The sequence below is a fragment of the Sparus aurata genome, chromosome 10 (assembly GCF_900880675.1).
Source record: "Sparus aurata chromosome 10, fSpaAur1.1, whole genome shotgun sequence".
Lineage (NCBI taxonomy): Eukaryota > Metazoa > Chordata > Actinopteri > Spariformes > Sparidae > Sparus > Sparus aurata.
The window spans coordinates 6,818,876-6,841,587 of NC_044196.1; the positions used below are offsets into that span (position 1 = coordinate 6,818,876).

General features: G+C 41.3%; 1 protein-coding gene across 1 annotated transcript; it reads right to left on the minus strand.

Moving 5' to 3' along the window:
* Positions 1-320: 320 nt before the first annotated feature.
* On the minus strand, positions 321-22,568 carry LOC115589806 (butyrophilin-like protein 2). The gene is made up of 7 exons (XM_030430968.1): positions 22,325-22,568; positions 20,755-20,840; positions 20,312-20,650; positions 18,573-18,920; positions 18,210-18,491; positions 1,262-1,392; positions 321-627 (listed from the first exon to the last, which is right to left on the minus strand). The coding sequence occupies exons 2-7, from the start codon at positions 20,837-20,839 to the stop codon at positions 577-579; spliced, it is 1,236 nt and encodes a 411-aa protein (XP_030286828.1). The 5' UTR covers position 20,840; positions 22,325-22,568; the 3' UTR covers positions 321-576.
* Between the last annotated feature and the right edge of the window lie 144 nt (positions 22,569-22,712).

Sequence of the window (22,712 nt, forward strand, 5' to 3'; positions counted from 1 at the left end):
GTTTGACTTCATTTATTGGCTTCTCTTTATCCTTCATCTGCCCCTCATATCTATAAATATATCTATCAAGTTTTTCCACTTCTCTTTCTTTCATCTTTAGTTTCTTCTTCAGGTGTTCCTTCTCTCTGTCCCTCAGTGTCTCTCTTTCTGCTGTCTGCTGCTCTCCATGTTTGTCTTCCTCAGTCAAACTCTGAGCTTCTGTTTCATCAGCTGTCTGCTGATTATTGTCTTTCTGTCTTTCTTCCACCATGGTCACAGTTTCAGTGGGTTTGTTGTTCAGATTAGTGCTGACTGGATGTAGAGAATCTGTCTCAGTAACTGCTTCAGTCTCTGTCTCTTCTTGACTCTGGTCCAAACCTGTTTCTGTCTCTCTTGTTGTTTGTCCTCCTGCCTCTTGTGTAAACTGAAGCTCTGTTCCTTCACTATCAGCACATTGAGCATTGTTTGCTTCTTGTTGTAGTGTTTCCTCGTCTGTTTCAGTTTGACCTGGTTCTCCTCTGAACTCGTCCACATTGTTCACTGTTTCTGTCTCTTCTGTTGGTTGTTTTCCGTCTGTGTCTCCTCCCATCAGGAGCTTCAGTTCTGGACTGTTTCCTCCTTCTTCATCCTCGCGCTGCTTCTTGTTCCCTGTGATCACAAACAATCAACAGAGTTCACATGACATGTTTCTTTTTTTGGTCAATGTGTTCACAGATCATTCTGTTGACTGGCCTCAGTCACATGTGTTTGATATGTTTGGTGCCTCTTGTGATGACTGAATAAGTCATAATGAGTTATGACCATTTTCTGACCCTTCAACAAGTTTTTTGGTTGATGGCAGCCATGTTTTTACACACGAATGTATCATTTAGACCTGGACCAGTGCTGCCACTCATGGTATTGCAGTAAAAGATTTACCTTTAGTTAAAGAGGCTTTTGTGGAGCATATCAAGCTGGACTTTAATGTCCAAAGTCAACAGCATTCGAGGTGTGAGGGGGACTGGGCTCATGTTTCTTGTCGAGCACTTTCTTCATTAGTTCCCAAGTTTTGTGTTTCTAGCCATGTTCACTTCATAGCTATTAGAGCCCAAAGAACATAATATCATACCGACAATTTGAGCCCAAAGAAAATCGAATTATACCAATAAACACTATAGTGCTGCACGGATCCATTCATGACCTTAGTGAGATGACTATAGCAAAAAAATAAATAAATAGCCAGTTGTATTTATGCAGAGCAGCTGAAAGAGACAGTTTGATATTTAAATAGTTGCAGACTTACTGATTTTGTTTGTCTCCATTTCCACACAACAACAGCAGCAGCTGCTATGAGAACAAACACGATGCAGAGCATCAAACCAATGATGACAGGAAGAGATGAACTAGAACCAGACGGACCCGCGAAGAAATCATCTGAAATGACACAGAACAGAAATGTGTGAGGTACAATCACAGTAATCTGAAGCAGAGACAGTGATTCTATTAACATTTTATTCTCTACCTGGAACATGTATGAGTGTCTCTCTGGTCTGGTTGGTGTGGTTCTGTTGGACTCTACAGGTGAAGCTGTTGCTGTGTCTCTTCTCCACAGTCACTCTGCTGCTGACAGTATAGAGGTCATCAGGACCTCTGACTGTCTCTGTAGGTCCAGCAGAGAGGAGGTTTCCCTCACCGTCCAGCCAGAACACCTCAGGTTCTGGATACCAGCCTGTAGACTCACACTGTAGAACCACTCTGCTGCTGTTTGTGGTCTTCTGGACAACAGGTGAGGAGGCAGCACCTGAAGATGAGACAAGAACAACCGACAGTCATGTTTATCATTCTGGGATGACCTCTCATGGTCAGGTGATGTGACAGAGGCTGTGTTCAGCAACCAGAACACAGTTTGAAGCCAGGTGAATGCATCAGCCGCTCATGTTAGCCACCATCAACAATCAAGTATATCATACTACTGTACATACTGTAGCCATTTCAATGTTGAAATATAAACATAATAGCAAGAAATCTCACCTTACCTACAACAAGCTGAACAACATGTTCTTTGTCCAGTGCTGGAAGGAAGCATCTGTATGGTCCCTCATCAGATATTCTCACTCTGGAGAGTTTCAGTGAAATGTTTCCGAGCTTCAGTTCATCACTGAACAGCGATGTTCTTCCATCATAGGACAGATGGTTACCCATCAGTTTAACACCTTGACGCAGCACATGAACAAATCTTTGGCTCAGGTCGGGTCTCGTCCACTCTACAGTAACTGTCAAAGCATTGGTGGCAGGTTCCAGGTAAGCTGGCAGAACGATGTCCTCACCGACTGTTGCCTCTATTGGCTGAGACGGACCAATCATATGATGCTGACCTGAAAAGAAACAAGTGATTGATTGTTTTATGTGCAGCAAAATGGATGGATCATGAACAACATCTAAACATTTTCTGTACATGTCGTTGGGACCCACAGATGTTTATTGTGGCTTTCAAACTGGACTCTGAAGTGAGCTCAGTTTCCCAGAACTCCCCAGTCTTCACACCTCAGTGCAAATTCAGCTTTGAGCTATAATAGGTCAGGATGACAGATCTCCCTCTGTCCAGATGTCAAAACTCCAGCTCCTCCTCTTTGTTCTCTCTCTTCTCTACCTCTCTGAAGTTCTCTTTTCCTGGATTCTTTTGGGCCCAACAGCTGCAGAGAGCTGCCAGCTATATTTCCAGCAGGCCCAAATAACTTCTCCTCACTAAGCTACACGAGGTCTTGTAACTATTGCAGATCAGATTAGCACCAGCAGCTGTGACACAAAGCTTGCCAGCTAACTCCATAATCTGAGGAACATGAAGTAAGTTAGCACTTAGCTGCAAAGGAACGGAGCCACCAGGTTCCTCCACCTGCTGTCCTTCATCAGCAAGAACAGCATTCAACATTGGAATTACAATCTTCTGTGCTCTGTAGAAAACTGTAAGAATATCAGTTCAGCATTTGAATATCCAGTATTTGTTGCATTCTAGTCAAGCTGACACAATTTGATCACAATTTAAGCGTTCCTCATGTCACATCATGCGATGTGATAATGAGATAGAGCTACAGTGTGCTACCAGCCCTGTGAACAGAGGTTTTGTTCTGTTCCTACCACGTGTTTCAGCCCAAGTCAACATTAAGAGACAATCCTCTGACTGTTACTGCCCTGTATTCCAGTTAGTGCATGTTTAAAGTCATTTGCAGGTTAAATCTCAGTGAGTGCAATGAAGAGATAGAGTCCCTACTTGAGAAGCTGTGTAATGGGCAGACCACATCCACAAGCCAGTTGTTAAGGTGTTTGCTTCTTATCTTCCAGAGGCAAACTAATCTTTCTGTTCAGAGCAAAACAAGACAACAGGAGTTAGAACTGACAGACTGCTAATAAGAAAACTATGCGCTATTTAGATGACCTGCACTCAGGAGAGTTGGAATTTTGCTCACAAAAGAAGGAGTTGTAGTAGAGTCCCACAGTAATGATCATCATTGAGCTGCGGAACTCTACTGCACTCGGTAATTGACTCACAGGGCTTCCCCACAACAAGGAGGGCTTCTCGGGTGGTGAGATTTGTTTATCTATTCCGACAAATCCGGCAATGATATCAAATGTTTGATGCCTTGAAGTATGTGCTTGGACCCTATTTCTAATGTTTCTGAAGTTTGGTGCTGTTCTGAGCATTATTTGTGGCTTTTTGATGGCGGCTGTATATTTGGACCCATTTACTGCAATGTATTGTTGTCATGCGGTCGTTTCTGAGGTTAATAAAACTACGTTAGCTAGTGGTCTGCTAACTTGATCTCTCAAGAGGGAGTCTAACACAGTTTCACGGTGTGTTAGACCATGGATTAAACTTACACCGGAATATCCCTTTAAGGCTTACTGTCAGAACGTCTTACCCTATTAGTCCATGGGCCAGACCAGATTTTGGACCACTCTAGGTGGCAAAACCTAGTAACATTTTTTGAAATGGTACATGTACACAGATGATATTTTGGTATGATAACCCATCCTAAGTGGTAGCTTTGTGACAGTTATCAGCACATGAAGTTAAACACCCCCTACAATAAATAGGCCTCCAGGCGTGGGTGCATATTCTACTTTATGCTACTTTTTCAGAGCTTTACTCATCTTTTATGAGGGCATGTTTGGTAGCATTTTAAAGGGTAGATTCATAGCTTTCATTTAAAACAGGTTTTGGGCCTGTCTAAAAAAGGTCACATGGGCTCTTCAAACTGTCAACAACAACTATTTTTCCACAATTTTCGCTTAAACTGTAGTCTTTTTTATAGCATTGTGACATGTAGGAACAACACTATAACACAAATAACAAACACTGAAATACTCACAGGACTGTAACAATTCAGGAAATGTATAATTCTCCCATATTATCCTACTATAAGGGGTGATTGTGGGCCTTAAAGTGGAACATGGGCCCAGGTGAGAATTGTCAATAATTGCTAATTGTTTGGTATTTTCAAAGAGTCTTAATTTAGCAGGCAGATCGGATCAGTACATTTTTATCCTAATATTTAATATTTAACTGCTCATCAGTTAAGATAGGTGGCTGTCCAGCTGGGTTGTATTTCAGCCTTTTAGGAGTTCTTTTTTTTCTTTTTTCGGCGTAATCCTTGGCTAATGGGATAAAGTTCCATGGTGGAGGAAGGCAGTTCAGGGCCTTGGCTGCTGCTAGTTTGCCTCTCAAGTTGCTTAGAGCCTGGAATGCCCCAGAAGATAAACAGGTATGGTTTATGATAGGAAGGATCTTATGAGTTTGTTCTTGTAAGGCTGGGAAGTTAACAATTGTGTGTGGCATTGGGTGTCAGTATTATCAAGTTTGCTGTTGATAGAGGTGGTGATTGTGATTTGTTTTCCTTACCAGTCAGGTGTAGGAAATTGAAGCTTAAAGATGGGGGGCAAAGACTGCCATTAAGATGAGCCAGCCGGAACTTCAGAAGGCCACAGTCTGTTCTCTTGTCGGTGCCCTGTCTTTTTCCTAAGTATTTCTTTGGTCTCAGTGTTTGTGAGTGTGAAGTTGACATTTACATTCACCTTTAGGGCATTTAGCAGTCCAAAGTGACTTACGATGAGTACATTTGTCACAAAACAGAAACCACAACATGTCACCGTCAATGGAAGAAATGTAGAAACAATTTTCAAGCCCTCATCTGAGGATCATAACTGCTATTTGTCAAAGATTTGTCAAAGAAGTGCATGAGTGCCCAAGTACTATGGTACGAACATACAAGTGCATACATTTTTTAAATTATTTTTCAAAGGGGGTTGGGAGGGAGTCATGCTATGTGGGGTTTAGGTGAAGTCTGATCAAATGAGTCTTGAGTCTTTTGCGGAAGATGAATAGTGATTCTACTGTCCTGACATTGGTTGGGAGTTCGTTCTACCACTTAGGTGCCAAAACAGAGAAGAGTTGCAACTTCGCTGAGTGGGCTTTGTTTGCTCTCAGCAATGGGGTTAACAGCCGGCCAGCTGATGTAGAAGAGCAAAGTGCCCCTGCTGGGGGCTGTGGCCTTACCAGTGTTTGGAGGTAGACGGTTGCAGTTCTGTTGACGTCCTTGAAGGCCAGCACCATTGTCACAGAGGAGGGAGGTCACATGGGAGAATTTGGGAAGATTATAATCGAGGCGCACTGCAGCGTTCTGGATATGCTGCAACGGTTTAGTCGCAGAGGCTGGGAGTCCAGCCAAGAGGGAATTGCAGTAGTCCAGACGGGAGATGACCAGAGCTTGGACCGGGAGTTGCGTCACATCTTTTGTGAAGAAATCAGGACTGACGAGTTGGATGAGGCTGGTGGCACCGAGTGACTCAGTCACCATGAGGAGGGCCAAAAGAAGAGATACAGGTCTGTAGTTTGGGATGTCAGCTGAGTCTAGGGTGGGTTTCTTTAGGAGTTGCTTAACTGTGGCTGTCTTGAAAGGAGCTGGAATAATGCCTGAAGTAAGTGAGGATTGATCCAGGTCTCGGGAAGGGCCAGGAGGTGGAGAGTATGCAGGGAGGCATAGGCTGAAATGGTGTCTGCCTTCTTGACTGCAAACTGACAGTTCCATAGCCCCCCTTGTACTTTGAGTTCAGTACTGGTGGAGAATGTCAGATAGGAGAGATTGGTTGGGTTACAGCCTCGAGCAATTTATCTCTAGTGAAATCTTATCTGGTTTGATGTCCTGACTGCAATTGGGTAGACTTGGGTAGTGAATTACGTGGACTTCCTCGATAGACTCACATTTCAGTACATTTAAGCATATTGCAGTTGCTTTGCAGTGGCCGAGGGATGTGTTATGCCATTTTGTCACAGTACAAATTAACTGGTAAGACTCAGGAGGCCTGTTCAATTGAGTACAGTCTGGTTTATGATAAGGTAAAGAGGGCTTTGTGTGTATGAGCTTGTGCCTGAGGCATACAGGCGGTGTTTTTGTAACTTTAAAAAAACATTAGACCAGTGTCACGCGTGTGTGTGACAAAACTATAAAATAACTGGACTTCCGGTTAGGTGCGCATGTAAACGGCAGGGCAATCTCACGCCCCCCCATGTTTACTCTAAAAATCAACCCCACTAGCCTACAGTTAGACAGTGTACGCCACTGATTTAATTTAAACTGGCATGATGGGGAAAAACACTAAAAAGGCCATTGAGGGAGAGACCTCAAACACATGCAACAACACCTGTGTAGCTAGCATTGCTAGCTTACTGGAGGACCACAGAGCTAGCATATCCACCGACTTCAAAACTCTGTTGCGGCTTTAGAAGCAAAACTGGAATGTACAAAAGCTGTGGTGACAGAGCACGGCCAACAGATTGACTAGCTGGAGGCCAAAAGACTCTCTCGTAACCGCCTGAACTAGACCGAGCACACGTGTGCTCACTGCCTAGCCACAACCGGTGTTGCAGCCGTGGCTGGTCATATCTCTTCTCCGCTGGTTCCAGACAAAGGAGATGATTGTACGGGAAGCCCACAAAAGACGAGGCAGCCTCCAATACCAAGGAACGCTGGTGCATATCTACAAAGACTACACTCCGGAGGTCCTGGAGCAACTACTGTGACACCATGTCAACACTGAACAATTTGGGCCTCGGACTGTCTCTCCTGTTCTCGGCGTGACTACAGATTACACTGGCAAACGGAGCCAAAAAGAGGTTGGAGCAGCCAATTATCAGCAGAGACCGGACGTTAAAGCTGACTAATAAACTCCAGCTTGACCGACTGCAGGCTGCACTAACTGTGCTGTCTAGCTTTTCATGGACTGGACCCACTTCGGTTTACCAGGGATTAGGGATCCTGGGCCCGCACACAACTGAAGCAGTGTTCAGCAGGTGAGCTCCCGGATAGTTTGGGGCTACCCGGCAGCTAATTGGTGGCCCAGTGGATGACTTTTCATAACCTTAGAGGGACAAAGACAATGAAGACACTAGACCAGAGACATGGTAAATGGATTTAGTAATGCAGTCAGACACTTTAATGCCCCCGCACACCACCCAGACTCAAACAACAGCCAACTGCCTTTATCGGACCACTCCGTTGCCTCTCGTCTGACCCATTCGGCGGAAAAGTTGCATTGAAACATACCACCTCAACAGCTGCCAATTACACAGTAGCATGTATGTTCTGCACTTGTGCGAGGTCGGGTGGCGCTAGTCTTGTGCCATTAATCCAAAACATGAAAACAGGAAATGATGGAATGGAGTGCACAGAAAAACAACCGCACATCATAGAGTTCAGTGGCGCACACTGAAGTACGCCCCTCCCACACACTGCACTGATTCGCTAGCACACCACCAATCAGAATGGTCATACAGCTAGCACGCATCCAATCAGAGTATCCAATGGTTCAGACGGCCAACAGCCAACGTTCTCAGACTTTGCAAGTTGAATTGGAGCAGACGCTGTCCATGCAGTCCCAAAAGCTTCCAGTGCAGCTGAACACACCGAACAGAGTTTCCCCAAACGCTTCAGATGGCCAATGGTTGGCCAAGTGTGTTTCAGGCTTTAAGATGTTCAGTCTATCTCCTTTTTTCCTTGAATTGTCGTAGGTGATATTTTCTGTTCCAATGTTGTTTTCTCTTTGGCTGTGTGCCTATACAATTTAGATAATGGTGAAAACAGCCAAAGTGTCTGTTTCATACACTGTCAAGATGACAATGGAACATGTTACTAGACGTGGGTAAAAATATGGATTCATCAATGCATTGCAATATATTTTTTCCTAATTCAATATCAATTCAGAAAATCCTCTGAATCGATTCCGGCAAGCAGCAGCCCCGACCACCCGCTGTCCCTCGCAGGACGCCTCTCCGTCCCCACTTCCAACAGCTGGAAGCGCCTCGCTCGAGGGTCGGAGGGTGATGCGCCTTGAAAACACCGTGGGAGCTGCAGAGGCGGGTAGCCGATGTCTGACGCACCGCTCTTTCGGAGAATGTAAATTCCCAGCGCAGCCGGTTTCACCCTGGCCACTGCACCATGCGCCTGCGAGTAGCACTCTCCTCCACTGAGGGGGCTCAGTCAGTGCGTTTACATGTACAGCTTAGTCAGATTACAGCCATAGTTCAACTATGCTACTCAATCGGACAACTGCAATTATCCGAGTATACATGCCGGTGAGAAAATCGAATTACTGGCCGAAAGCATGTCATACCCCGGTACGCTAGGTGGCGCTGTACCCATTTCAACCAGTGTTAACAGGGCCACCTCTGGCTGACCTCTTTACGTCACCAGCTGCCTCGGCATTCAAGAAAGATGGCGTACGAGGAGCGAGACGAAGCTACATCTTTGTACACTTCGTATATGGTGTACATGATAACTACACAAACTGAGTGCACTCTGACGCTCTTTCTTGCGGTGATTTCGGAGGAAAGATGCCGCCTCCGCCGTCCGTCTACTTCCCGCTCATGGCCCCGGGGAAAAATCTCGCGCCTGCGCAGAACGCAAAATCCGATCCGATCCGCTGGAAACATATACATGCAGGAGTAATGCGACTTTCAATCGAATAATCTACGTGGTGTATTTCGACTATGAGAAATCTGGTCCGATTTTAGTCAGACAAAGGTGTATACATGCATCTTAAAAATCCGATCATAGTCAGACTAACGCAGTAATTCGGTTTTCTTGAGTGTCATGTAACCCACTGACTGTCAACGTTTACCCCCTCGCGTCTAGCCGGAGGGCAGAGGGACTGCTGTTTTGTCGGACAAAAATGTACCATGCAGCCCCAGAAACAATAGAACTTTCTCAGCTTAACTATGGTTGCACTATTTTATGACTAAACACATCATGTGTCTTTGTTTACATTTCAATTTGAACTAGAACTTCCTAGAGGAAAGATTTATAATTTAAGAGTTTTTGAATTTAGAAATAGGTACAGGTACTCTAATGAATTATTTAAATCGATTTGAATTTTTGATCAATTTGAATTGATATTGAATCGACCTAAAGAATCAAAATTGAATCGTGAGGTTCTTAGCAATACCCAGCCCTACACGTTTCTGAGAGCGAGAGAGAGGAAGAGGAGGATGAAGATAAAGTTGCCTTGACCCTGGACAATGATGATGAGGATAAAATTCTACTGATCTGATCTGCCTGCTAAATAAAGACTTTTGAAAATAGCAAGCAATTATTGACAATTCTCACCTGGGCCCATGTTCCACTTTAAGGCACACAATCACCCCTCATAGTAGGATAATATGGGAGGATTATACATTTCCTGAATTGTTACAGTCCTGTGAGCATTTCAGTGTTATTTGTGTCAGTGTTGTCCCTACATGTCACAATGCTATAAAAAAGACTACAGTTTAGGTGAAAATTGTGGAAAAATTGTTGTTGTTGACAGTTTGAAGAGCCCATGTGACCTTTGTATTTTTTAGACAGGCCCAAAACCTGATTTAAATGAAAGCTATGAATCTACCCTTTAAAATGCTACCAAACATGCCCTCATAAAAGATGAGTAAAGCTCTGAAAAAGTAGCATAAAGTAGAATATGCACCCACGCCTAGAGGCCTACTTATTGTAGGGGGTGTTCATGTGCTGATAACTGTCACAAAGCTACCACTTAGGATGGGTTATCATACCAAAATATCATCTATGGACATGTACCATTTCAAAAAATGTTACTGGGTTTTGCCACCTTGAGTGGTACCGAAAAGTCAAATTCTGGCCTTTGGCCTATGGACTATATAGCTGTACACAAGTTCATACAATCACAACCTCCCTGTGTCAGAAATGACTACAGAGAGCTTTGTCAGGCATTGAAAGAAGAATTATCTTCCTCTGGTTATGAATGCACGGCAATGATTGCAGCTATCCAGGTTAAACATTCCCAGTTTCAGCATCCCAGAGATTTTACATGTGTTTGAGGCACATTTACTTTCAGGCAAGACTTCACCAGGCTTAGAAGTCTTTGTTTGTGAGTAACCTTCACCCATGTGTACACGCTCATGTTGTAATTAGGACATGTAAAGAAAACCTCTCACTGTATGAGATAAGGAAGATGGCACAGGGTGTTTGGGAAAATATTATCACTTTGTTAACATAGATGTGTCATATTTACCTCTACATGAGTGTATCAGGACCACCAGGACAATGAAGGCACCAAACTGAAAGTTCAGGGACCGGCTGAGTGTCACTTGAAGCATACTGTATTTAAAAATCAAAGAAAAATGGAAAAGAAGTGGTGTGAAAACTAAAGACGAATGATAACACAGAAATATAGCCTACTGTGTGTAGCCTTCTCAAAGGTTTAGTTTGGACTAGTTTAGATAGACATTAATCGGGGCTGAGGGTTGGTGATACATTATAACAATAATCAATCATACATAAAAACATACTTTTAAATGGCAAAATATGAATGTCATTAAAGCAAATACTTTACATACCTTATGAAATACTACAGATATATAATATAAATAATATATGCGGCAAAAGGGGGAAGTTATTCTGAAATTCATGGACATTTTCAAAGCGTCAACTTTTCACTTTAACTGTTGTTATGATCATTTGCAATGAAATAGAGTATTGTTACATTCAAAACAAATGCAAAATAAATTAGTTTTTATGAGTGATGGTCTCAGACTATATATATATATAGATATAGATGACCCAGTCTCCCCCCTTACAGGTCAAACCATGTTATGATCCTGTGTGTGACATTCCAGTCCACACCAGTCTCCATCTGAGTTCCTCTCTGTGTATAATACTTTTGTTATCTACCAGTAAAATGTCTCTGACATGTTTTGTTAAGATAGGACAAGAAGGAACATGCTGGTTGTTCACTCTGTAGGTGAATTCAACTGGAACGAGGCTGGTGTGTGAATCCAAACAGGACTTTGTACGACTGTACAACACTTTTAACACAGTTATTTTATTTAACACAGTTAGATAAGAGACAAAGCTCACTCAGAGTCCTTCACTGCGTCTTTACACTTAGTCTCACTTTACTTTCACTTGCTATGGTGAAACACGGAGCTGTTAATGTAAATAAAACGCGCTTCAGATCTACTGCAACTGACTTAATAACTAAATAAAAACGATATTTCTCAGTCCTGATGTCACGACTTTAACTCTGTGATTTGTATGAACAGACAGTTAAACTCGACGTTCACTAATATAAAAATATCCATAAATAACTTGCAGGTTCTTCAGTCTGTGATTTGGTCTTTTATTTTGAAAGTATATGATTAAATTGACCTGTATGTGACAGACAAGCACCTGAAACACATCGATTAATGAATAAAACGTGCGCATACCTGTTTTTATTTCCCGACAATCTCCACAGTCACAGGGAAAAACTCTAACAGACCTGGAGGAGCAGAGAGGAGGGGGAGGGGTGACGTCACGTCCAGTCACCAGGTGTTTTTGAAGTATTTTGTCAACATGCAGCAGTGGGATGTGGGTTTCCACTAATCAGGTTTATGCAGAGCCAGTTCAGACCTCCATGGGGCCCTAGGCAAAATTCTGCTAAGGGATCCTCCTAACTGAACTCAGAATAAATTCAGACCAAATCAGAACAAATCACATCAAGCTAAATGTGTAAACAAACAATCACACAGTCTTAAATGTTGGCTGACTGGCTGGAGTCTGTGCTGCTTGTGGTGAGAAACTTAAGCATTGCACCTGTAAAATATAGATAAGGCTATTATTATTTATTATAGAATTAATATTTATTTAGCACCATTGTCACAATATTTCACAAGTTTTGCTAAGATATGCAGATATCTTATCGAATAAATAAAACTCGTGAACAAAACGTGAAATGATATTTGCCTGTGGGCTATCCAGGCAAACAAAATTCAATCTTAGTCAATATTTATCCATTTCTTTCCATTTTGTTTAAGTGCAGTTGAAACTACACTACAACTAAAATGATAGAAGTCAGCAAGACGCACTCAGAGACCGGGGTTCACCAGGGCTCACCGCCCTGTTAATGTAGGTCAGACACGGACTAGTCCCTCCCACTCTCCCACCTGGAGAGGAGAGTCACCTGACTGCTGTTCCCGCAGTTCATGGTCATGCTGTTTCTTCCCCCTTTTTTCATTCCCAGAGGGATAACTCTGTTTCATCTTGCTAGGCTGATGCGCTGGGAATCTGGGACACGTTTTTTTTTTTTTTTTTCCACGGGCCTCTGTTAGTTTGCGGGGCCATACGCAACGTGCGTAGTGTGCGTATTGGGTGAACCTGTGCTGAATTTATGATATCTATATTCACAATCCTCCTCATGCCTCCCTCTTCACTTTGTGAGTTTGATAGAAGCATGAGACGTGCTGACCCTGATATTAAATGTACTTCAATATAAAGTAGACAACACCTATATTTACATGTATGTACTGTAGTGTGGCTGATTATCAGACACAACTTGTTTCTTATGATCTCTGTTTATTATTTGTTTAACTTACTTTGGCTCTCATCCAACATGTAATCTGCAAATTAACTAGTAACCAGAGTTATTGAATAAATGTAGTAGAGTAAAAGTACAATATCTGCCTCCAAAATGTTGTATAAAGCAGCAGAAAATGGAAACACTGCTGTAAAGTCCAAGAAGGTCTACATGTTATTTGCAGTGTGATGACAGGTGTTGAGCTGTTGGGTCTCTGTGTGATCACTCTCCACTCACACACACAACAGAAAACACTGTTTTATTGTTTGATTCTTAATGAGTCGTCCTTTAAGATGTCCTTCAAGTTTTATTGTTACTGTCTTCATCATGATACAGTGCACAGTACAGAGGCTTAACAGAACACAAAGAGTACCAGCAGAAGCATTTTAATAATATGTATTAAAATGTTGATAGGACCATTGGATATGAAATATGGAGCAACATGTCACATGAAAATGAGAATCATACAGGTAAACAGGTAACGCATATCATGTAATATACAGCAGCTCTGAGAGAGTATAGAGTATTAGTAGAGTTATAAAGTATATTCATTCACATACACACATACATTGGGATGTAATATAACGTGAAATAACTTTGAAAGTACAGTTGACGACACATGACATTATAGAAACAGCATAAAAGAGCTCAATAGTGTTATCTCTCTCTGCTTCAGCAGTTCCTGAAGTTCTTCCTTCTTCCTGTTCAGATCAGAAAGAAGTTTTTAATCTTCTTCCTCTCTGTTCACTGACCTCATCGTCCTCTCAGTCAGTTGATGTGTACCGACTCCTCGTTCGTTGGTTGTTCAAAAAGGTTTTCAGTTGTTCAGAAATCAACAAAAATCACCAAGAATCACTCAGCACAGGGTCTCCTCTGGGTTGTGTGCTGAGCCCTCTCAGTTCAACGTCAATCCAACAGGCTTTATTGGCATGACATTTTACATGTGTTGTCAAAGCACAATCACAACAATAAATAACAATAATACTATTCAACATAACAAAATCAATAACTAAACAGACAAAAGAGATAAAACAATATATGTACATGTAATATATATATGCGTTTGTAACATAGACATAACATTTATACAAGTACATATAAATGTATAGGTAGCATAAGCAATCAAGCTAGCATTAACAAAAACAGTGTAAGTTTCCGTTTACTGACAAAACAGATAACAAAAGCAAATCTACTGATAATAGAATAAAATAAAGAGATGTTGAAATAAAATTAAGAGATGTTTATAGTAGGGATAATACAACTAGTGATAATATAGATAAGTAAAATGATAATAAATAAATAAATAAATAAATAAATAATAAATAAATAAATAGAAATAAAATAGAATAGAATAAAAAATAATGGGAGATGGTGGCGGTAGAATATTGTACATATAAGTATATTTATAAATGTCTATCTGATTTTTTATCTATATCCCACTGGTTGCGTCTTTTGTTGTGGCAGGAAGTGACATATTTAACAGTCAACACTGCACATTCTTTCTTATCCCCCAGAATGAGGGGTAATTTCTCTCTTTTTGTCTGTACATCGTCAGTGTCTTTCTCAGGTTCTGATCAGTTACTGTGGTTAGGTACTCTGCCACAGTATACTGTCTGGTTAGGGTCAAATATTTTTCCAGTTTGTGTTGTGAGCGTGTAATATCATTCCAATAAGTTATGTATTTTTCTTTTCCTTTAGTTATAATTTGGTTAGGTCTGATGTTCTGAGTGATAGTGTAACTGCTCTGAGGCTGACCGGGGTTTGTGATGTCAGAAGGTGAAAGGTCAGCCAGCCTCAGGACCAGTTGGCTGAGGGGACTCCTTTCTATGTTCAACTCCTGGTAGGCAAGGGATTTATAATGGTAACAGGCAGGTCACTTGTTTTAATATGGCTCCAGAACTTTGTAGATCTTTTTTGAATATTTAGAAGTAAAGGATATTGGCCTAATTCAGCCCTGCACGCAGAGTTTGGGGGTTTTCTTTGAACCCGAAGGATACTGTACCTGACGCACTGCATTACAGCCTGGTATGCCAACTGCTCTGTGGCAGACAGGAAAAACCTGCAGAGGGTCATTAAAACCACTCAACACATCACTGGCAGCCCCCTACCCTCGCTAGAAGACATCGCCAGCAAGTTGTGTCTTAGGAGGGCGAGGACAATCACTGCTGACCCCTCACACCCAGGACAGCACCTGTTCAACCTCACGCCCTCTGGAAGGAGGTACCGGTGCTTCAAAAGCAGGACTAACAGACTCAAAAACAGTCTCTTTCCCTGGGCCATCAGGACCCTGAACTCAAAAAGAGTATGCCTGAAATGTAAATGATGTATATACTGTAAATCTCCTTTTAATCCTTTTATTCTTGTATGCTATTTTTATTTAATTCTGTTTTGATATTTAATAACTGCAACAACCAGAGAAGCACTGCAATTTCATTGTATACTTGACATGCAACGACAATAAAGCTTCTATTCTATTCTATTTACCGGCAGACAAAACACGTGATCTTCCACAGACGAAATTGATGAGCGTGACCCAAAGTGGAATACAGGGAGCTCTCTTTAAACACAAAGACAGGTGTGGGCCACCTGGTCCTCATCCAATCCCAGTTCTCCTGGCCTGTTCTATACATTGATCTCTTTGACTCAGGTGCTTTCTTTGTGTCTGGTCAGTGTCTCCTTTTATTTTTTGAATCTCAGCTATCTAACACACCATTATCTTTCCTGAGGGTTCTCTCTGGTACTTAGGATCTATGCCCTTATTAGGGATCAGTTACTCTGACTTCATTCTTACTTCTGACTATAAGTCTCCCTGTTGATATAAGTAAGTAAGTACATTTTATTTATATAGCACTTTTCACAGATAAAAATCACAAAGTGCTTCACAATAGCATAAAATACAACAGTAAAAACATAAAAATACAATGAATAAAACAATTTAAGATATTAACTAAAAGCCTGCTTAAATAAGAACGTTTTTTAGCTGTTTCCTAAAAGAGTCCACAGACTCGGAGCATCTTAGAGAGATAGGCAGGGCATTTAAATAATTTCCCAGTTTGGGATCATTAAAGTAATTCTATTCTATCTATCTATCTATTCCAAAGTTTGGGTGCCACTGCCTGAAAGGACCGGTCACCACTGGTCTTAAAGTGGGTGTAATGGACCACCAACAATCTCTGACCTGATGACCTCATAGTACGGGCAGGTACATGAAGTTTAATCTGGTCAGAGATTTAAGGGGGTGCTTGACCATGAAGGGTTCTAAAAGTAAGCACCAGAATTTAAAAATTGATTCTAAAATGGACTGGTAACCAATGCAGGAAAGCTAAAACAGGGGTGATTTGTTCTCTTTTCTGAGTGTGAGTCAAAAGCCGTGCAGCTGCATTCTGTACAGTCTGGAGACGGTTAAGCTCTTTCTGTTTATGCAGGTAAAAAGGACTGTTACAGTAGTCTATATGAGAAGAGATAAAGGCATCAATAGCCATTTCAAGTTCAGCTTTTGTCACCACATCACTCAATTTTGCAATGTTCTTCAGGTGGAAAAAGCGGTTTCTGAATAATTGTCTGGAGTGCTGCTCTAGCGACATTGCAGAATCAAAAATGACTCCCAACTTTCTGAGGCTTGACTGAACAGATGAGCCTAAAACATCACCATTTTTTGTCATCTGGCGCAATAATCAGTGTTTCTGTTTTATCAGAATTAAGCTTCAGAGTTGTCGTTTAACCATTTTTTGATGTTGGTCAGGCAGACACACCCCATTTGGTTATGTTTTCAGTTACTCTGAGAAAATAATAAGAATGCCATGCAAACTAATGTAGAGTGTACTTTGGTTATAATATTGTACACCCTCCCTCCCTCTGTTGCTCTTCTTCTTCTTCTGTCTGCAGATTATCTTCAGTCTGTCCTTCCATCAGATTCTCTGTGTTGTCACTTACAGATTCAGTCTCATCTTCTTTGTTGTTCTCTTGATCTGTTGGTCCGTCTGTGACAGTAAACTTAAGTATTATTCCTTCATTTTCATTTTCAACACCTTTAGAGTTGTTTCCTGTGTTCACAAATAATCAACAGAGTTCACATGACATATTTTCAAACACATTATCTGTTGATTTCTATATATGTCTGAGGCTGAAGAAGAGAGATTTTTTTTTAATTAAATTTTTTCTGTCATCTGTGAAAAAAGTCTCAGTCTTTGATTTGTTCTCTTCATTGGTTTGGTTGGTTAGGTTTCAGCATGAAGAGTGAGATTGGTTCAGGTTAGGTCAAAGGAACCACTCACCCAAAAGTTAAAATTCAGTCATTATCTACTTACAAGATTTATAGGGGGAAAAAATGACACAGTAAAATGAGCTTCACAGCAAAATAGTGTTGCAGCATTCTCTTAAACGACTGACGCAGCTGGTGACTTGTTTCAAAACGGAAAGAAAACAACCAAAAGAAAACATAAAATGGCTCCATACAGCTTGCAAATATTCATTGAAGACATTATTTACACTTTCATCTTCACACTGTAGCTGCGAGTCTTAAAGCATCAGTGGGCAGCCCATCTGAAGAGGGTGGACGAGCATGAGCACATGTTGAGGGTGTAAATAACAGCTGTATGGAGCCATTTTAGCAGAATGCTGCAACTCTGTTTTACTGTGAAGCTCCAGAAATGTTTTGTGGACTACGAGACTTCACCTGACTTTACATCAACATGGAGGGAGGAGAGGATGACTGGAATTACATTTTTGGGTGAACTGATCCTTTAAGACATTCAGGGTAAGCCAATCAGAGGCAGAGTAGGGTGGGTGTCTCTAACAAAAGCACTGAGCTCCATAAAAATACTCCTGAGGTTAACTTCACCCTCTGGTAGCTGAAATGAGTTTTACAACAACAAACGATCCAGAGCAAAAAAATATATAAATACTTTTTTCTTTGTTTTCTCATTTTGCCTCTCAGGAATTTCAGAGAGAATCAGAGCAGTGATGTAAAGAAGAAGAGATACTGCGGTATTTAAATTCAATTAAACTTAACTGATGTCAAAACAAGATAATTTCAAACCCATTCCTGAAAATGACAAGCGATTGCCTTCATGTAATCCTCAAGGTGACCTTAGTCAAAGTTGGACTTCTATGTGAAAAACTTTGGCATTTGACCGACTTACTGGTTTTGTTTTGTCTCAATTTCCACAGAACAACAACGGCTGCTTGAACTACAAGAAGAAACACGATGCCGATAATCAAACCAATGATGACAGGAAGAGATGGACGAGAACCAGACAGGTCTGCAAGAAATGATAAAGCACAGAACAGAAGTGTGTGAGGTACAATCACAGTTATCTGAAGCAGAGACAGTGATTCTATGAACATTTATTCTCTACCTGGAACATGTATGTGTGTCTCTCTGGTCTGGTTGATGTGGTTCTGTTGGACTCTACAGGTGAAGCTGTTGCTGTGTCTCTTCTCCACAGTCACTCTGCTGCTGACAGTATAGAGGTCATCAGGACCTCTGACTGTCTCTGTAGGTCCAGCAGAGAGGAGGTTTCCCTCACCGTCCAGCCAGAACACCTCAGGTTCTGGATACCAGCCTGTAGACTCACACTGGAGAACTACATGTTCACTGTTATTAGTCACAACCTCTATGAAGGGTGAGGAGACAGCACCTGATGAGAGGAGGAGAAATTTCAAACTGGGTTCAGATCAAGCCAAAATATGTACATCAACTCAATCAGAGTCTGACTCACCAACAATGAGTTGGACAGGAGCCTCTTTCACCATTGATGGAAGGTTGCAAAAGTATCTTCCAGCATCAGATATTTTCACTCTGAATATTTTCATAGAGACATTTCCATGTGGCAGTTCATCCATAAACAGTCTTGTGCGTAAAGAATAAGATGGGTTTTGTTTCTCAAACAGCAGACGTCCATCTTGATGATAATGGATGTACTCTGGAATCAGACCAGGTCTGGTCCACACCACTGTCTCATAATTGGCAGTGACTGCAGGTTCAAGGTGGCATGGAAGAAGGACGTCCTCACCAACCAGAGCTATGGCTTGATGTGAACAAATCAACTCTGATTTTGTTGATTTCTCTACGAGAAAAACACAAGAACAAGCAAGAAACAGCAGCACAGTTATAATTCCTGTCATAAGAATGAATCAATAGCAAGAAATCATCTAATAAAGATGAATCAAAGGAGGAGAGTCGGTTCTAGAGGACTAAACACCTGAAGTCTCATCAGATTCTGTTCTGATCTGGAACCGTTTACTGACGGGAGGAGAGCTCAGAGATTACTTTTCAGCAAAGTGGAGGTTTCCCTCACCGTCCAGCCAGAACACCTCAGGTTCTGGATACCAGCCTGTAGACTCACACTGTAGATCCACTCTGCTGCTGTTTTTGGTCTTCTGGACAACAGGTGAAGAGGCAGCACCCGAAGATGAGACCATTCATCTCTGTTATGTTTGCTGCGTGTGTTTGATGATTTGGTTTACTTGTTTGGTATATTTTGGTTGTCCATTTGAGTTATTGTGACTGAAATATTTGACCTCATATCATATGAACAAAACTTTATTTAGCTTATTCTACAGAGAGATGCTACTGGCCTGGGTGAAGGTGATTTCCTACTGCCAGGTTTTTAACAGTGGTTTCACTGATATTGGCTACTACTGACTGTGGGAACAATCTTTTACGCAACAGCCAAAATACCTGCTCAATCTTTTGGAGCTGAAATAGACTTAATATCAGTGTTGGGGAGACTTTAAGTACATGTAGTTGAACTACATAGCTTAACTACAATTTGCTGTAGCTTGCTGGTAGTTTAACTACATTCACATTTTGTGCTGTGTAAACTAATTCAACTACTTTTAGGGTCATTTTTTGTAGTTCAACTACTCAATTTACAAACTACAATTATGGCCAATAACATGAATCATGTGGGATCCAGGTACATCCACCTACTGTCCAGAGAAGTCTGGCCAGAAGTGGTCTTCATAGAGGAGTTGCAGACAAAAAGTCAAACCTCAGACGTGGAAACAAGACCAAGCGACTCAACTGTGCATGAAAACATAGGAACTGGTCTACAGAAAAATGGCAGCAGGTGCTATGGACTGTAGCAGAGGGCAGTTTGTCCGCCAAAGGCCTGGAGAGCGGTACAATATTGACTGTCTGCAGGTAACAGTGAAGCATGGTGGAGGATCCTTACAAGTTTGGGGCTGCATTTTTGCAGATGATGTTGGAGATTTGGTGGATTAATGGTGTCCTCAATGCTGAGGAATACAGGCTGACACTTATCCATCATGCATTACCATCATGATTGGCCCAAAATGTATTCTGCAGCAGGACAACAGAAAAAAAACATGAAGCTTATCTTGGGGTCACAACTTGTTCATTTTCCAACAATAGAGAGATTAAGTTATTAGCTTTACCATTAATTATACAAATAAAAGTTAAAACTCACTTTGAAAAGAAACTATATCCTCTCACCTACAACAAGCTGAATAATACAGCTTATCTTCATTTCTGGAATGAAGCATCTGTATGGTCCCTCATCAGATATTCTCACTCTGGAGAGTTTCAGTGAAACGTTTCCGAGCTTCAGTTCATCACTGAACAGCGATGTTCTTCCCTCGTAAGACGGATGGTTACCCGTCAGTTTAACACCCTGACGCAGCACGTGAACATATCTGGGGCTCAGGTCGGGTCTCGTCCACTCGATTGTCTTCCTCAAAGCATTGGTGGCAGGTTCCAGGTAAGCTGGCAGAACGATGTCCTCACCAACTGTTGCCACTATTGCCTCAGATGGACAGCTCACATGATGCTGACCTGAAAAGAAACAAGTGTTTGATTGTTTTATGTGCAGCAAAATGGATGGATGAACAATATCTAAACATTTTCTGTACATGTTAACATCAATTTGTCATATTTACCTCCACATGAGTGTATCAGGGCCACCAGGACAGTGAAGGCACCAAACTGAAAGTTCAGGGAGCGTCTGAGCGTCACTGGAAGCATCCTGGATATAAAAATCAAAGAAAAATTAAAAAGAAGCGGTGTGAAAACTTGACGAATGACAAATGATAACATAGAAATATACTGTGTTGACTTCTCAAAGGTTTAGTTTGGAGTCCTGTAGAAATTGTCACAGCCGGCTCAAAGCCATGACAAATAATAGGAGAGGACACAAGAAGTTAAAGCAAGGAAATCATAATTTATTAAAACCAACTCAAAAACCAACAAATCAGTGTGAAAACAAAGACAATAAGGAGCATGGAGAGCAGAGAGCAGGATTTCTCCCTTGTCCTCTCTCTCCCCAGCCAAGTGAGGTGTGCTCTTATAGTGCTGGGAACATCGGGCCAGGTCTTCCCAACAACTAACAACACCTGAACCCCTCCTACTGGGCTTCTGCAACACAAAGAGGACAAGCAAACAGCCCAACAACACAAGAGGCATGGCCGTCACAAAATAAATATGTGTGTAGAACGTAAATGGGGGCTGAGGGTTTTTTTGCAAAATGATACATTATAACAATAATCAATAATACATTTAAAAAAATTAAATGGGAAAGAGATACAGGAAAAAATGTGAATGTCATGAAAGCAAATATTTGACATCCCTAATGAAGTATTACAGATGTATAACATATATATGTAATAAAAGAGGGAAGTTATTCTGAAATTAATTGACATTTTCAATTAGTCAAATTTTCACTCAAACTATTCAGCTGATATCATTATTTGTAATGAAATACAATAAAATAAAATACAAATACAAAATAAAATATTTCAGAATATATATATTCATATGTATATGTAGTTGACTGTATTTCTATGACGGAATAGAAGGAAATGTGACATTTAGTGAGAATGTTTACTGTTTGTCCACATGCAGCAGTGGTGTGTGGGTATACAATCATCAGATGTCTGATATTAATATTTTCTGCTTTTGCTTGATTGTCAAAGCACTTTAAAAACTCTGTTCCAAAAATGCTCTATAGAAATAAAGTTTATTATTCATCATAAATAACAGAGGAGTTTAACACTAACAAACCTCTTTCATTGTTCTTCTAATGACATAAAGATACCCTCACATACACAAACTAATCGTGCAGCTGCGGTTTTCACATCACAATCATCAGCTATCTGATATAAATATCCACTTCCCTCCTCAGTGAGTGACAGCTGACCTGCAGCGCCCTCTGCTGGTCGTTCACTCACATGTCACCTTCATGTCAGCAGGTGAATTCAACTGGAACGAGGCTGGTGTGTGAATCCAAACGTGACTTTGACTTTACTGTCCAACACTTGTACAGTTAGATAAGAGACATAGCTCACTCAGAGTCCTTCACTGCGTCTTTACACTCAGTCTCACTTTACTTTCACTTTCACTTTCGATCGTGACTCGCATCACATCATCACATCATCACTGGCACAATATCGCCCGATGACACCACATCACATTCACCATGGTAGTAAAAGGTGAAGATGAAAGTGATCTTACCTGCAGCCTCTGAACACATACAGTACTCAGTGTGTAACCATGAAAACGTGTCCACACCTGTTTGTCTCCTGCAGGACTCACTGCCACTGTGTGAACGGAGGGGAGGTGGGGAGGGGCTCTGATCTGTGGTCAGCTGCTAGAAACGAGTCAGTGTTGCTTTAAGAACACATGATCAGGATGTTCACTGTGTTCATGTGATCAATGTGAGGAAACAAGAGCAGCTTCAACACAGCAGATCACAGAGAGAGACTTCTGATATCACACTGTAATGACTGATAAAGGATGATTTATGAAACATCTGAGAGCTTCTTCTTCTCCTTCCTCCTCTTCAATGTTGATTTATGATGGTAACTTGTGTTTAATGTGGTTTCACCTGATTTAGAGATGA